Source organism: Pterocles gutturalis, unplaced genomic scaffold (genome assembly GCF_000699245.1).
Source record: "Pterocles gutturalis isolate BGI_N339 unplaced genomic scaffold, ASM69924v1 scaffold50304, whole genome shotgun sequence".
In the NCBI taxonomy this organism is placed as follows: Eukaryota; Metazoa; Chordata; class Aves; order Pterocliformes; family Pteroclidae; genus Pterocles; species Pterocles gutturalis.
This window is the reverse complement of record NW_010137635.1, coordinates 1-14,946: the sequence shown is the minus strand read 5'-3', so window position 1 is coordinate 14,946 and position 14,946 is coordinate 1. Positions and strand designations below refer to the sequence as shown.

The following is a 14,946-nucleotide window of genomic DNA, read 5'->3' as shown; positions in this document are numbered from 1 at the left end:
GGGAAGGTCCGCCCGAAAGCGACGGTGTCCCCGTGGTCCCTCTTCTTTAGGGAGAAGTCTGCAACGTGATCAACAAGAAGTACAACGAGTTCCTGCCCAGCCTGCAGAGCGCCGAGGACCTGGTGGCGCAGGTGGAGGGGCTGGCCGGCAGCATCGACCTGCTGAAAGCGGGAATTGAGAACGAGGTGAGGGTGGGCTCTCCCCTGAGGCTGCTGGGGAGTCCCAAAGTTTCATCCCAAACCTGTATGCGCCCCCGTCTTGGTCCGGTACGAGGGGACAGGGAAGGAGGACTCCTGACTGAGAACCCTGAGTGATGTCACCCCTAAAAAATGCCTTCAGGTGACACAGGCTGCAGGTGGGTCACGCTGGGGGTGTAAGTAAAGAGCTGTCATTAAGGGATTGGCTGTGTACAGATAGAAAGGCCTGTCACAGGTGTCTCCTTCAGAGGGAGAAATGGATCAGCCTTGGATATTGCGGGAACACGCAGCAGTAACAGGCTGAGTGTTAGTCCTGCAGTGGAACCTCAGTCCTACCTGTGCACAGTCTTTAAGGAGAACGTGAGCAGCTCCTGCAGGGCAGGTTGCAGACCCATGCTGGGTTTTGCTTGTTTGATTTTTCAACATCTGGTTTTCTGTCGTGGTGTTAATTGATCATTAACTCTTGGCTTGGTTCAAGCATCGTTGCATTTTAAATGGCTGTGTTAAAGGAACACTGAAGTCCTTCTGACTGCCTTGTGAGACTACATCTCCTTACATCGCCTTTAAAAAAAAACCTATAATGTATTAAGAGATAAACCAGTTTATAAGTGTTTCCAGTGTTTTTAAGGATCCTTCCTAGCAAGAAGTAAAATGGATGGAGCCTTTTTCCTCCTCAACAAATTATTCTAGTAACAGAAATACTTTAAATCTCCTATTGGTATCACTTCTAAGAGGAAATGTGTCTGATAACGCTTGCTATAAATTAACAGAAAACTTTGTTATTTTAGGTTCAGCGAGATCTAAATGTTGCTGTTGCTGAATTTACTGAACTGAAGCAGCAGTTGGAACGAGACACACTGGTTCTAAGTGTTCTGAAAAAGCTACAAGAGGTGAGGAGGCTTAAAATCATTAAGCAGTAGTCATCCTCTCTGGTGCTCAGTGTATGGCATTATTGTGGGCTTCTCTTTTGAGTAACTGTCTCTAGATCCCCTGTCTCTAGCCATGGTTTTTTAAAACAGTCTAATAGCAGGTACACACTGACATATGAATCTATTTGCTTGTTGCAGTTTGATGCAGCTATTAAGGACTACAATACTGCATTGCTGGAGAAGAACTATGTTGCAGCAGCTCAACAACTGGAAAAGGTAATAATGACTTCTTAAGCATGTAACAACACTGTTCATATATACTTTCAAGAAATTTCACAAGATGCTTTTCAGGGCAACAGTTACCTGTGTTTTGTGTTTGATCTTTACCGCCAGGCGAGGAGCAGCCTGAAAATGCTGCAATGCCGCAAGGGCTTTGAGCTGAAGATCCTGAAAGCACTAGGCACAGAGCTCACAGTGCAGACACAGAACATGCTCTATCATCTAGGAGAAGAATGGCAGAAATTGGTTGTATGGAAGCTTCCTCCTTCAAAAGGTACTCACCAATTCTAGTGTGGCTCACTATTTTGCATCACTATTTGAAATGCCTGCTTTCAGGCACCTACAAGTTAGGAAATACAGTAGTGCTGTTGAACTGAGGTTGGTTTAAGGAGCTCTTTCTGCCCTTTGCATAACCTAATGAATGGGAGCGATGAGTGGCAGTCTTCTTTGGATATCACTCCAAAACTGTTACCAGTCTCTGAGAACTTTCAGTCTTGTGAAATATCAGAAGAGGGATGCAAAGCTTCTGCTCCTCAGGAAATCATCTGGGCCAAAATTTCAGGTTGCTTATTATTGAATACCCAAGTCAGTGTAGTAGCTGGAAGAGTTGTCTGAAATTTTTGTTCAGCCTGAACATGTTTCCCCGCTAGGCTAGTTTTAAGGCTGCTTCCACCTTCTCTGATAGGTTCTCAGGTTGCTGCTTTTATTGCAGGCAGCTAATTGCAAGAACTGCTAAGAGCCTGTGTGTTGCTGTCTTCATTGAAACACAAATTTTTCCTTTGGAAAAGAAAAACACCTTTTCCTTTTGATTGGACATGAAATGGGGAGAAGAAGGGAAGGAAAGTGATTGTCACTGAATGTCATTCAATTGCAACCTGACCAAAATGAGAATTCTGGGTCATTGTAAGAGACGGATTCCATTGTCCTGCACTGTAACACAAGGGATTCTGTACCCTCCTCTGATGCTCGTTCCAAGAACTGTGTTTTATGGAAATGGAGAGAGGTAGAATGTTGTGAATGCCGTACCTTCTCAGATCTGCTGTATCTCAGACTGCATGCTGACAGAGATGGTTCTTCTTTTTCTTTAGAAAGCAGCAGCCTGGAATCAGTGATGCATTCAGAACTGCACTTACGCACAGTGCCATCAAAAGAGGAGATTGCTGGCCCACCTGTTGCTTCTGTGCTGCAGGCGTTTGCTGTCCTAGGAGAACTGCACACCAAGCTTAAAATTTTTGGTAAGACAGACTGTGGATCCAGATAAACATAGCTAGAGTAGCCTGAGTGGTTATGCGTTCAGACTTGCTTTAAGATGGATATCGAGATGTAGTTAACTTCAGCAGTACTAGTGAAGCCTTCGTTCTCTCTTGGCTTGTGTTTCCCACTGAGCACGAGGGAATGCTCTCCTTCTTATTAATGGGAAATTATTTATCCGTATTTATCCTTTCCTGTCAATTTACTCTAGTATACTGTTTTGATCTGTGGCTATGTGGTTTCATGGTCTGATGTTTAAAGCGTTTTTCCACTTACAGCCCCCTCAGCTACCAAGAGCAAGAGAGTTGGTTTCAGGCAGCCTCTGGGCTTCAGCATTCTCAGATATTGATAAAATAAATCAGGAAGTATGACAGCTACTAGGACAGGATTTCATGCCTTCAGCTGTTTTAAGTTGGTTTTCACTTTACGTTTAGTATGCTGCTCTTAGGCCTGTATATGTGTGTACATGAGTAAAATCGCCTTTAGTGAGACCAAACCCAGTGTTGTACCTCGTTAGCTGTTCCCTGACGCATCTCATCATGAGAGTGTTTCTTCCACTTCCTGCAGAGAATCTCTGGATCCAAAATAGTCACATTTGGGCCTCACTGGAGCAAACTGCCTGCCTCCTGCTGTTGGAAAATATCTTTTCTTGTTATTGTTTCATAGGCCAGTTGTTGCTGAAATACATCCTCAAGCCACTGATTTTATACCCGTCTCTTCAGCCACTCACAGAGGAACAGTCAGATGTGTTCATTCTGCGTTTTAAGTCCGAGGAGCCTAACTTGGATCATTCCTCTCCTATGGAGGTTTTTGACAAGATCAAGCTTGTTTTTGCAGTACTCCACAAGTATCTGCTGAGTAGGTAGTTTCTCCCTTTTGGAATTAGACTGAGGTCAGTACCTTGTTCATGTAATTGGAGCAGAAGCTTTCTAGAATACCTGGTGCTTAAGCCGTATTGAATGATGTCTGTGGTCTAAGCAGCTTTTAATGTTAACTTGCTGTGCTGTGCTCTTGGACAGCTTGGCACCTTGTCAAACTGGACTTAGCAGTGACCCAGCATTCACAGAGCTGGGAAAATTAAGGAGGAAAGTATTTTGGCTCAAAGAGATCAAGGAATTGATTTTTTGGTAAATGTTTTTTCTTAAGAACCAGTCACTGCCTTGAAGATCTTTGCATGCCACAGGTCTGAAAGGTGGAAGTCATGATGCAATCCAGGGAGTCCCCTCACTCAGGCTGGTCACATCCAGGACCTTGCATTGGCTAGAAACTGGCCTGGGCTTTGCTAGCTTTTCATGAAATAAACATGTCAGGAAAGCAGGCTGAGTTCACACATAAATTCAGTTGCCTTTTGATTGGGTGGGCAATTCCACAGGCCCAGCATGTGGCCTGCATAAGAAGAATACCTCTGGTACAAGATTACGGAACAGTTGATAGAGGCTGTTCTGATAGGAAGGACCAAATGAACTGGTGAAGAGTCTGGTGTATTAAAATCCATTTCTGCTCTCTTGAATGCAGATGTGCCTCTTGAGCAGCCTGCAGAAGATAAAAAGGATTGCAGCGTTACACTCGCAGAGCTGCTAGGTGATACGATATGGGAAGAGTTATCGGACTGCCTCATTCAGAACTGTCTGGTGAATTCCATCCCAACCAATAGCAGCAAACTAGAGCAGTATATAGAGGTAAGTCTCAAAAATCTTTCAGGTCCATTTTGGAAATTCCAGATGGAATTTCTAAGAGCTCGAACAAAAAGCTGTGTTTTGCTTATCTAGAATTGTGTATTTCTCTCAGGTAAGCTGTGGCTTGTGTTTCCTGTCATGTAAAGTGTGCAGAGTCTCTTATCTGTGGAACTTGGGCCATATTCAGCCAAGACCTGGAGACTTTCGGGGTGTGCGATGTAAGGCGCTTGTCTGAGCCTCTGTGAGGGGCTGAAGATGATGGTGTGGCAGTGCTGCTTGCCCAGCTGGCTTCCTGAGGACTGATTGCTCTGTTTGTATTTGTGGTTAATGATCACAGCGGTTTCTGTCATAGACCACATAATTTATTTTTTTTAAACGACATACATAAAACATAACTTACTGCTAGTGAAGAATGACAGAAGCTCCTTTTCCTAGAGAGGAAAAGTTTCAAACAGAAAGAGTTGTAGGATAAACCTCCCTGTCCTCTTGCCTGAGGTAGTCCAGTGTAATGAAATTTGATAATCTTGCTCCTCTGGTTTTTGAATTAGGTTGCCAGCACAGTCAGGGGGAACAAACCTGCAGTTCAAACACTGTATTATTGTGCGATCATGGCCCCCCAGCCGAGCCAGCTTTTTCCAAAAGATTACTGAAAAGCTGTTGGATGGTTAGTGCTCTCTAAAACCTAGTTTCAAGCTTTGCTTTCAGCTGAGTAGAAGAGTTTATACCCAACTACAATTTTGTTCTTTGATTTTAGGAAGCTATGTTAATAATGTGTCTGCTCTTCTCAGGTGATTAAATCCACAGAGGAATTTGAAAGCGCCTTAAAGAACATGCAGTTTTTGAAAGGAGACGCGACTGATTTACTGAAATACGCCCGTAATGTCAATTCCCACTTTGCTAACAAGAAGTGCCAGGATGTGATTGTGGCAGCCAGAAACCTGATGACCTCAGAAATACACAATACTGTGAAGGTGACTGTTGATGCCATACACTGTCTTTGGATGTGGAAAAATAGCTTAGCTATTGAAGAAAGCTTGTCTAGAACAGTTGAGTCCGTTTTTTTGTGGAGCACTGAATACTCTTGATTAGTTGGGGATTTTGGCAAACAACAGTTTCAAAGCCTTTTTTAATAGTGCTCAAGAGGGTTATTTCATTAGCAAGATATATCTTAAAATACTTGAAGTTCACTTGCTAGGCTTTTCTGGCTAGCGTCATAAGCATAAGAAAAGTTAGGGGATTACTTACAGAGTTGCTTCAAGGCGTGCAACACCACATAGACTGTTGTTCATCAGACTGGAGACTTTCAGCAGCCTTAAAGGACTTCTGCAGCCCTGTGTTTATCTTGAGTCTTAAATCTGTCATTCAGTGTTTTGTAGTCTTGCACAGTGTCCTTTCTGTGGGCTCTAAATTATATTATACCTCTCTGTTGCTTTCCCTTAGATCACACCTGAGTCCTGTGTAGCCCTACCAAGGCTTCCTGACCCTGGGGCAGGAGATCACTTAGAAACAAAGAAAACTTCTAAACTTCCACATAACGACATGATGAATTTGGAGAATAAGACTAAACTGAGCCAGTACACATTTTCTCTGCCCACGTGCCGCATCAGTTCATCAGTGGAGAAGCTGATGGAGCTGGCTTACCAGACGCTGTTGGAGGCTACAGCCAGCACAGATCAGTGGTAGGAATTATCTATCAGCGGGTAACTCTTGGGTGTCAGGTACTTATTGCCTTTGGCAACACCAAACATCTGTTAATAGATTAAAATAATGTTAAAAGAACAGAAAATACTTAAAACTTAGAATCAATCATTAAAGTTACTCTGTTTTGGCTGGAGGATGCATCTCTGGGTTCGTGCAGTAGACTGGTACAACAAGAACAGCTGCTGACTCTGTTCCCTGTAATACTCAGGTTAAGCAGCCTTTCAGGATACGTTTCTAGGGAACATTCAGGTATGCTTTACTGTATTTCAGCTATTAAAGCAGTAAAAACATGGTAAACATCCCAAATGCTAAGTGATGGCACCCATTCTGAGAGGAGTTCTTGCTTTCGTTGTACGGAGTGAAAACAAGGAAATCTAGCTCTGCATCCAGCAGGGCTTTTCAGAGAAAAACAGTTAAATATTTAAACATTTAAAGCACATACAGTCTCTTTTAAAAACTGGAGACCACAACCCTGAAGAAGGAGAGTTGCCTAGGTACTGCACGCCCTTCAGCGTACCGTGACAGAGAGAGGGCTGGCTATTTACACACACCTGGTAGGGAAGGGACACTGTCCCCTTTGTTCTGGGGTTTCACATATCTCCCTTCTGACATGTGGTCTGAAGCTTGTCTTTTCCACACTGAACTTACAAGGTCATCGCAGCCTTGGTGACATTGCTGTAACTGATCCTGACAACCTGCTCTTTGTGCCAGTACTTCACTACTAATAAAACCTTGTTTTGGAGAAAGTTAAGAGTCACTGTGAACAAGACGTTAGTGCCACTGAGAAACTAACATGAACCTTATTTTTCTTGTAGCTGTATACAGCTCTTCTACTCTGTACGGAATATATTCCAGCTGTTCTACGATGTAGTGCCAACATACCACAAGTAAGTGTGTGTGTGTTACCTAGGGCCTGTTTGGAGAGAGAATGATGCTTTTGGAACAGCCCCGCTTGTCCCCACTTTTTCCAGCACAGAGATTATTAAGGGCTTCTTCCACCGGCAAAAAGCTAGTACTCTTTAATCTGTTATTACATTGTACCTGCTGCAGAATGGGTGCTTGAGAGTTTCCACGTTGGCAATCTTGTGATCAAGGAGATAGTTGCAGCTCTTATAACAGTTGTGTTTGAATCCAGCCACATCAGTTTGACCCCAGGTCTAAAGGAGAGATTTCTCATGACGTTTTTCCTGTAAAAGAGAGCAGTAATGAAGATTGAAAGTATACGATTCTGTCAGAGAACACAAGGGTATTACTGAAAAGCATTTCTCTCTCTTTTTCTTCACTGTAACTTTGCTATAACAAAGTACCTTCCTGTTTGAAAGTCCATTGCTAGGAACAACATGGATATAGCACGTGGTTCGAATGCCAAAGTGCCATTTCACTAGCGGTGAAACTCCTTTCTTGGAAGTTCTTGGGTGGATGTGACAGGAGGAAGTTAAACGCTTTTCTTCTGGCTGATATCTGTACCAGGCATTGCCCACAGTTAGTTACCTGCAACATCTGAGACAGACTGTTAGTTTCTCTAGGATAGGTGTAACAATTTTTTTAACAGAGCCAGGTCTAAATAAATAACATTTCTTCCTTTTCTCTTCCTCCCTCCTGGGATAGGGAGAACCTTCAGAAATTGCCCCAGCTGGCAGCCATTCACCACAACAACTGCATGTATATTGCTCACCACTTGCTCACCCTGGGACACCAGTTCCGATACCGCCTGACTAACATCCTGTGCGATGGAGCAGCGACTTTTGTAGATCTGGTACCTGGTTTTAGGAGACTTGGTAATTTTTTCTTTCAGTATTGAAATATATTGATGGATGACACTAATTAATCCTGGTATTTGTTGCTGAATGATTCGATGTAAGTGTGGCTACTGACTTGAGCAGTGGGTTGCTATTTAAGAGATGAGTAGCAAGGGCTTTTTGTAGATGGGGAAGTCTGACAGAGCATTACAGCTGTAAGCAAGATGGCTGTTCAGGCTTGACTCTTTGAAACCCAACTCTTCTCATCCAGCATATAATTCCAAAAACTATTCATTATCCAGCAATACCTGGCACTTGGCTATTTTGGGATCTGCTGCTCACTCCTTTGATACTTTCTTTAGCTTATTCTATGGAAAGAAATTCCCAGATAAGTTTGTATGAGCCAAATAGGAGCCTGTCATCCATGGTTAATTCTGCTCTCAGCCCTTCTGAAAAGGAGTTGTAACAATGCAAGAGCTTACCAAATATGTGACTGGGCCTGGTTGAATTTACTGTTTAGAGACTGGAAATTCCTTTAAAAATAAAACATCATAGCAAGTTCATTATTCAGCGCTTAGAGTCTGTAAATTGGCAAAGCAAATGTAGTAATTGCTTAATTGCTTTTTTCTGCTTGTTTTTGCTCCTAAAGGGATGGAGTGTTTTCTGGCCCAGATGCGAGTGCAGAAAGGAGAAATACTGGAGAGGCTCTCAAGTGCCAGGAATTTTTCTAATATGGATGATGAGGAAAATTACTGTGCAGCAAACAAAGCAATAAGGCAGGTAAGCAAGGCAATCAAAGCCAAAGATCTCATTGTCTGTAGACATTGTCCTTGGGAAGGTACAGTGTGTAATCTCAGGACTGAGAGCTGTGCAGTGTTTCAGCAGAGTGGAACTTCTCTCAAAACAACACTTTCCTGGCACAATTTTTTTTTCCCCTGGGCTGTGGCTTTTTGTGAAATTGAAGCGTGCTGAGTTCAGTTCCTCTTACTCCAGGTTGAAATTAAAAGCTGCTTAATCTTGAACTTTTATCCAAAGTACATTGATAATGTTTTTCATTTTTCAAGGAAAAGCTCTGTCACACTTTTGGTGAGCCTTAATGCAAACTGAAAAGGTTGCATTTTTTCCCAGGAAAGTCTCCTCTATGCAACAGCAGGATAGTACCTTTTGCTTCTTTCAAACTGGTTTCTGACCACATGTGGTCACCTTATCATTTGCCTCTCAGTATTATTTTTGATAAAGTGGAGATAACACGTAGCTGTTACCTTCCAGGTATTGCATCAGTTGAAGAGACTGGGAAAAGTCTGGCAAGACGTCCTTCCAGTGAACGTGTACTGCAAGGCCATGGGGACTTTACTGAACACAGCTCTCACAGAGATTGTCACGAGGATTGCTGCCCTAGAGGTAACTGCACGAGATGGACGTGCCAGGCATACAGTGGTGTGAACAGCTAGCATTTGTGACCTCTGGAAGTTCTTTCCAAGATCAGGTTTCAGGGGAGCAGTTATCTTTCACAGAAATCATAGCTGTGGTCCTGTGTATGAGAAACGTTCAAGATCCCAGGAACTCCCATCCTGTTGACGCTGTACAGACTGTTACAGTGATTCCATGACTCTGTAGTCAAGGGGAGAGTCAGGGAAGTGGCTGTGATTTCATCTTAATTTGGGTTTAGGTGTGTCACTCCTACTATAAACATTTCTATGAATCAATCCTTTTTTTTGTTCAGGGCACAGGAGTTAACTGTTGTCTCCAACTCTTGTCTGTTCAGATACATTTCCCATCTGTGCACCTCTAATGAACCTCTCCATCCTATCGAGGCACCAGATGCCGAAATACTTCTGGCATTTCAAACTGAAACTTTTACCTGTTTAAATCTCCATTTGACTCCCAAGACTGTGTTTAAGTGATTGTCAGGTTACCTTGGGTCAAGCACAACTATCCTGTGACATTTCTTAATTTTCACAGCAAACGATCGAAATACATCAGTGCATCTGTTCTAGTTGTAGTCTACAAGTAGAGAGCCTTCCCACTGTGCATTAGGCCAAGAAGTCCTCTTTCCCACAACAGCTAGTTCACAGGACACTTGCTCAGGCTGTGCCTGCCAAAAAGCTTGGCATCATTGGACTGGCAATGGCTGAGTAATTTCCTTGTAAACTGCTCAGACCTCCTTCATAACACTCATTAAACAAGTTATATTAGCTCGAGATTGTTAAACATGATCTAAACCACTGTTTTCATCTTCACACAGCCACCTTTTTTTCATTTCCCTTGCTGCTTGGCACTGCAAAAATCTGCCTAACTGCTCCCCTGTTGATATTTTTTCAATTCTAGGATATCTCTGCAGAAGATGCAGATAGGCTGTACTCCCTCTGTAGGACCATGGTGGAGGAAGGACCCAAAGTTTTCACCCCCCTACCTGAAGATGAAAAAAATAAGAAATACCAAGAAGAAGTTCCGGTCTACGTGCAGAAATGGATGACGTTCAAAGAGTTAATGATCATCTTGCAAGCCAACCTCCAAGAAATAGTAGATCAGTAGGTGTCTTCCTTTCTTCCTTTTCAGTTAGTTCTCTACCCCAACAATAGGGAGCTGGGAAGCGGTTGGACATCAGCAGGGCACTGCACTCAGGAACTCTGTTCAGATCAAAGGCAATCACCATTAATAAGGATCAGATAACTGCTCCCAGGGCTGTTTCTTGGCTGTGTGTGCAGAGCGCATTTCCAGCTTGCTCATAATATTCAGCTGCCTCCTGCAAAGGAAAAGGCAATGCTAAAAAAACCCACGTGCCGCAGGAGAGCCCACTGCAGAGTGATTGCGCATGCCCCTTGGCCTCTCTAAGTTCAGAAGTACTTCACAGTAAGCAGCCTGGCATTTTGCCTACTGCTTTTGATGTTAGCTGGGCCTTGCTGCTGCAATCGTTCCACATGATTGGGTTCTGGTTTTTAGATGCTGTTTCTTGCTTCTTTGAACTTGCAAGAGGGATTCATCTTAATTACCTGTGAGGATTTGCATAATTACTTCTATTACATCTGTTGGCATGAGTGGTCAGGAGCTGGACAGTCCCTGTTCACAGCTGCCTCATGCCTATGTCTGAATGGCAAGAAAACATCCTGTCCTCAGCAGGCTAAACCAGAAAGGTACCAGCCCTGGAAAAAGCACAAAGGGGACTTTTCTGTGCCCTGCTCATTGCTGCTGTTGGAGCATGTTAGACACCAAAGGGTCCCAACTCGACTTCCACCTGGGCATAAACCACCTTTTGTTTTGTTTGGGAGGCGAATGGGAACTTTGCAGACAGGCTTTGGGCTTGTTTTGGAGAAAGCTACGGTTTGTGGTGAGTGCAAAAATCACCTCACACCCTGTTGCTTTACATACCTAGCTGAACAATTCTGGACTCAAGATGCACGGGCTGCTACCTGGATTTGTTTTGCCTTCAGACTTATTACTGTAACGAGTGCTCAGAAGGCTCGTGTTAACGTTAAATGTCTGCGCACAGTTTGATTAAATAAAGATCTTTCTCTCCCACGCAGGTGGGCGGATGGGAAGGGGCCTCTTGCAGCTGAATTCTCCGCAGCTGAAGTGAAGAGCCTGATCCGAGCCTTGTTCCAGAACACAGAAAGGAGAGCAGCAGCACTGGCCAAAATTAAGTAACTCTGTGTTTACTCCCACCTGTTGCATCTTCTGATAAAGCAAGAGCAAAATGAGTCTTGCAAATATTTCTTGGACTTGACCTTTCTTATTTGTACTGGTGTAAAAAAGCTTAGCATTAGGTAAGTGCTTCCTGGAGGCTCGACTGAGGGAGAAGAAACATTTTCCTAGCTCCGTGTTTGTAGGGCAAAGAGGACGGCTCTGTGAGTCTGGGACTAGAAAACCAAAGGTGGGTAACAAACAAGCACTAACTGCTTGTGCTCCGTCTGCCAGGCAGATGGAGTTTGGGCTTGAAAAGTCAATCTCCTGCCACACTCCCCAGAGGTGTTCTGCCCAGATCCAAGTTTTCCTTCGTGAGCTGGTGGGCATACAGTCCTGATGAAGAGGAGATGCTTTTTGTGATGTTTGTTAATTTCCATTCTCTAGGATTTCATCTTCCTGTTAAGCACAGCATAGGGAAATAAATCTCATATCCCACATCTCTTTGTGAGAACAAGCACTGCTGTCAGATTGGCCTCTCGTGCAAGGTGCTGTATCATGTCATCTCAAGCTTGCTTAAGAGTCTTGTAAAGCAATTTTTATTTCTCAGTATTGAATCTTATTCTATGCAGTTTCACATCAGGGGGCACATAGCCCCTTTGTGACTTACCTCTTCCATCCCTGCAAATCACATATGAAATCCACAGACTGATAGCTTTTGATATCCTAAGAATGCTGAAGTGCCAAATTTTGCTCTTTCCCACCTCAGGCTGCCCTGAAGAGCAGACCTCAGGAGAGTGAAAATTTAGGGGGGGCAGAGGGGGAGGAGATCCTCTTCTGAGTAAACTCTTCATCAAGTCACAGGGTTTTACACAAGTGGCAAAATTCCTCGTGGTTTCATTTCTCATGGGAAATACCTTACAACTGACTTAGGATTTTTCACTCTCACTTCACCAACTGTAGAAACCAGTTCAGCTCCTTCCTTCACCTTTCTGGTGTGTGTGAACTAGGTAGGTCTGGCACCTGTAGTCTCTCTGGTAGTAAATTTTCTGTTCTTTAAGAATGAGAGAAATGTTAATATAAAAAGAAAATGAAGTGTGCACTCATAGCATTATCTTTAAGTTACAAAAGGGTACATCTGAGACTTTGAGAAGTGCACAGGGTTTTTAATTGAAAAACTCACCAAGAAAATTCCTTAAAACACAGGCCAGAAGACAAGATGTGCCAGTGGCTGCACACATGGAACAAAGCATTTCCTACCATGTAGTGCTTACAAAAGTTTCGATCACAGAGTTTAATCTTTTATCTGCGGTTGTATCCTTTCCATTTGCACTTTTGTCTGACTTCTGTTCACATTTCCAAGGGTTTACGCAGGGCCTGAATCACCGCTGGCTTTCACATTGCACTCAGTCCTTGCAGAACCGAACGGCCGTTCTGCCGGCTGGGGCAGCCGAGCAGAGCCGTGGCAGGGGGGAGGAGACCCTTCTGTTTCTGGCTTTAACTGCCGTAGGGAGGGGGCAAATGCAGTCAAATTGGCAGCTAGACCGAGTCCAGCACATGGGAATGCAGCAAGGGAGGGAGATACTGAAGGAAAACCTCACTTCCACTTTAAACTCTAGCTTTTTTTTCTTCCCCTCCAAGTAGTTTCTCTGAAGGCTGAGAGTGTTCCTATAACACTTGCATCTCATGGGATCCCCTACCCCTTTACACGTAGCAATCCAAAAAAACATGTCTTTTGAAAAACACTGTTTCTCCCACGTGTATCTTTCAGAGAAAAGTAATTTGCTATTTTCTTTAATAAACTATTTATACTGAGCATGTTTTCTAGTGTTGTCTGGGGATTCTATTAGGGCTATAGTAACACAGTATAAATTAGTCCTGGACCATTCTCCACTTACTACCTGGAAAGGGCAAAGTGTTGCTCTGTGAAGTCTCTCATTGCCTTATTTCTAGTAGATCTAGACACCAAAAAAAAAAAAAAAAAAAAAGAAGAAATAATAAGTACCATAAAAGAGGTTGTCCCAGCGGTTCATGTGTTGAGGGGGAGCGTAGGGTAGTGAAGGAAAGAGTTAAAAGAGGATGCTGACACGGGGATTTGTCTGTGGAGCAGGCACAGCTGTAGGTCAGGCTGAGCATCTGCCTTTGCTCGCTCCAGCTTACCTCAGTGACGTGATAAATCCACGGCAGAAGCTGAGCCACGTTGGTATAGACCCCGGGGTGGTTGGGTTCAGCACAGCCCTGGCCCCAGCTCACGATGCCTACTAAGCGCCAGGTGAATTGGTCCTGGCAAACCAGGGGGCCCCCGCTGTCACCCTGCAACACAAAGCAAGGACTGATGCAGGAGCTCTGCCCCAGGCAGATGGGGCTGGCTTTGGCTTTGTTCCATCACCCGTACAAGCAGCTGAAACAGGGTACAGGAACGAGAGCGCGTGCCTCCTGCCTCCTTCTACAAACACAGTTAAATCTAACCCCAGCATTGATGCAACCGGGCCAGCAGTACCCTGCAGAGACTGCTCTGCACACCCAGCACGCCCCGCCTGCTCCTCCCGTTACCTGGCACGCGTCTACTTTCCCGTGCAGGTAGCCGGCACACAGCATCCTGGCAGTGAGCTCGCCTGCGTACATGCACGAACTATTGCACTTCTTGGTACCGATTAAGGGAACGAGGGCTTCCTTCAGTGTCTCGGTAACCTGCGCTGGAAGGGGAGAAAGAGAAGGCAAGAGGGAAACATGATCTGCAGGGAGCAAGGGGAGAAGAGCAGGGCACTAGCTGGAGAAGTCAGAAGATGGGAAAAATGGGATTTTACCTTATGGGATTAAATATGGCCAGGGCCATGGGATGTGGGGTGCAGAGCTGTTGGAGCAGGGGTGGGATGAAGGCAGGAGGGGGTCACACGCAGCATGGAAGGGGCTGGACAGGGCCAGTGCGGAGCAAGGGGAAAGCCTCCGGTCAGTGCTGAGCAGCAGGGACAAGCCGGGAGCTCACCTTGGTCTGGTCTGGTATAGCCCCAGCCAGAGACCCAACACTGCGTGCCCGGGAAGAGGTCCTGCTGGGAGGGTGGCAGACACACGGCACGGATGGCGTCTGGCAAGAGGGTGACAGGGGTTAAGTGCCAGCGGGGACAGCTTCGTGCTGTGCTGAGCAGGAGCAGGCAGGGATGGGCTGTGGAGCTGTCAGCCTGGCACAGTTCACAACACTGCTGGGCATGCTGCCTCCCTCGTGCCGGGCTTTACGGCTCAGAAGAGGCTGGGTTTGGACCATTTCTTAATTTTGGGATAAGGCGGACAACTCCACAGATGGGAGGAGGACACAACAGCATCTTACCTGAGAAATTCAGGGGGACTTGGAGCTTCATCAGAGCAATGTCATAGTCAAGACTATTATCGTTATAAAGCGGGTGGTAAATTATTTTCTTTACTGGTACCCCAGCCTCCTGCTTGATTGAGCTGTGGGTGATAACACCTGCGAAAACCAGCCAGGCAGAGGCTTGAAGCCACCTGGAACTGAGCAGAAATACAGCGTGCCTCTTACCGTAGGGCAACAAGTGCCGAGGTCTGGGATCAGAGCCGACACACGGCACCTGCGAGGCTGGGCACGGGACAGCCCAGAGGT

At 44.9% G+C, this 14,946-nt stretch overlaps 2 protein-coding genes across 2 annotated transcripts; one reads left to right on the top strand and one right to left on the bottom strand.

Annotated features, from left to right (window-relative positions):
• Nucleotides 1-50: 50 nt before the first annotated feature.
• Nucleotides 51-11,357, top strand: ZW10 (zw10 kinetochore protein; the record flags this gene model as incomplete). Its single annotated transcript, XM_010082658.1, has 15 exons — nucleotides 51-185; nucleotides 986-1,087; nucleotides 1,265-1,342; nucleotides 1,460-1,619; nucleotides 2,434-2,580; nucleotides 3,263-3,454; nucleotides 4,112-4,275; nucleotides 5,061-5,243; nucleotides 5,713-5,951; nucleotides 6,789-6,860; nucleotides 7,582-7,751; nucleotides 8,362-8,492; nucleotides 8,982-9,113; nucleotides 10,041-10,243; nucleotides 11,237-11,357. Coding segments are annotated over 15 exons (2,229 nt in total), but the record flags the coding sequence as incomplete, so codon positions are not given.
• Nucleotides 11,358-12,699: 1,342 nt separating this feature from the next.
• On the bottom strand, nucleotides 12,700-14,831 carry LOC104460399 (transmembrane protease serine 5-like; the record flags this gene model as incomplete). Its single annotated transcript, XM_010082657.1, has 5 exons — nucleotides 12,700-12,834; nucleotides 13,494-13,646; nucleotides 13,887-14,029; nucleotides 14,320-14,418; nucleotides 14,659-14,831. Coding segments are annotated over 5 exons (703 nt in total), but the record flags the coding sequence as incomplete, so codon positions are not given.
• Between the last annotated feature and the right edge of the window lie 115 nt (nucleotides 14,832-14,946).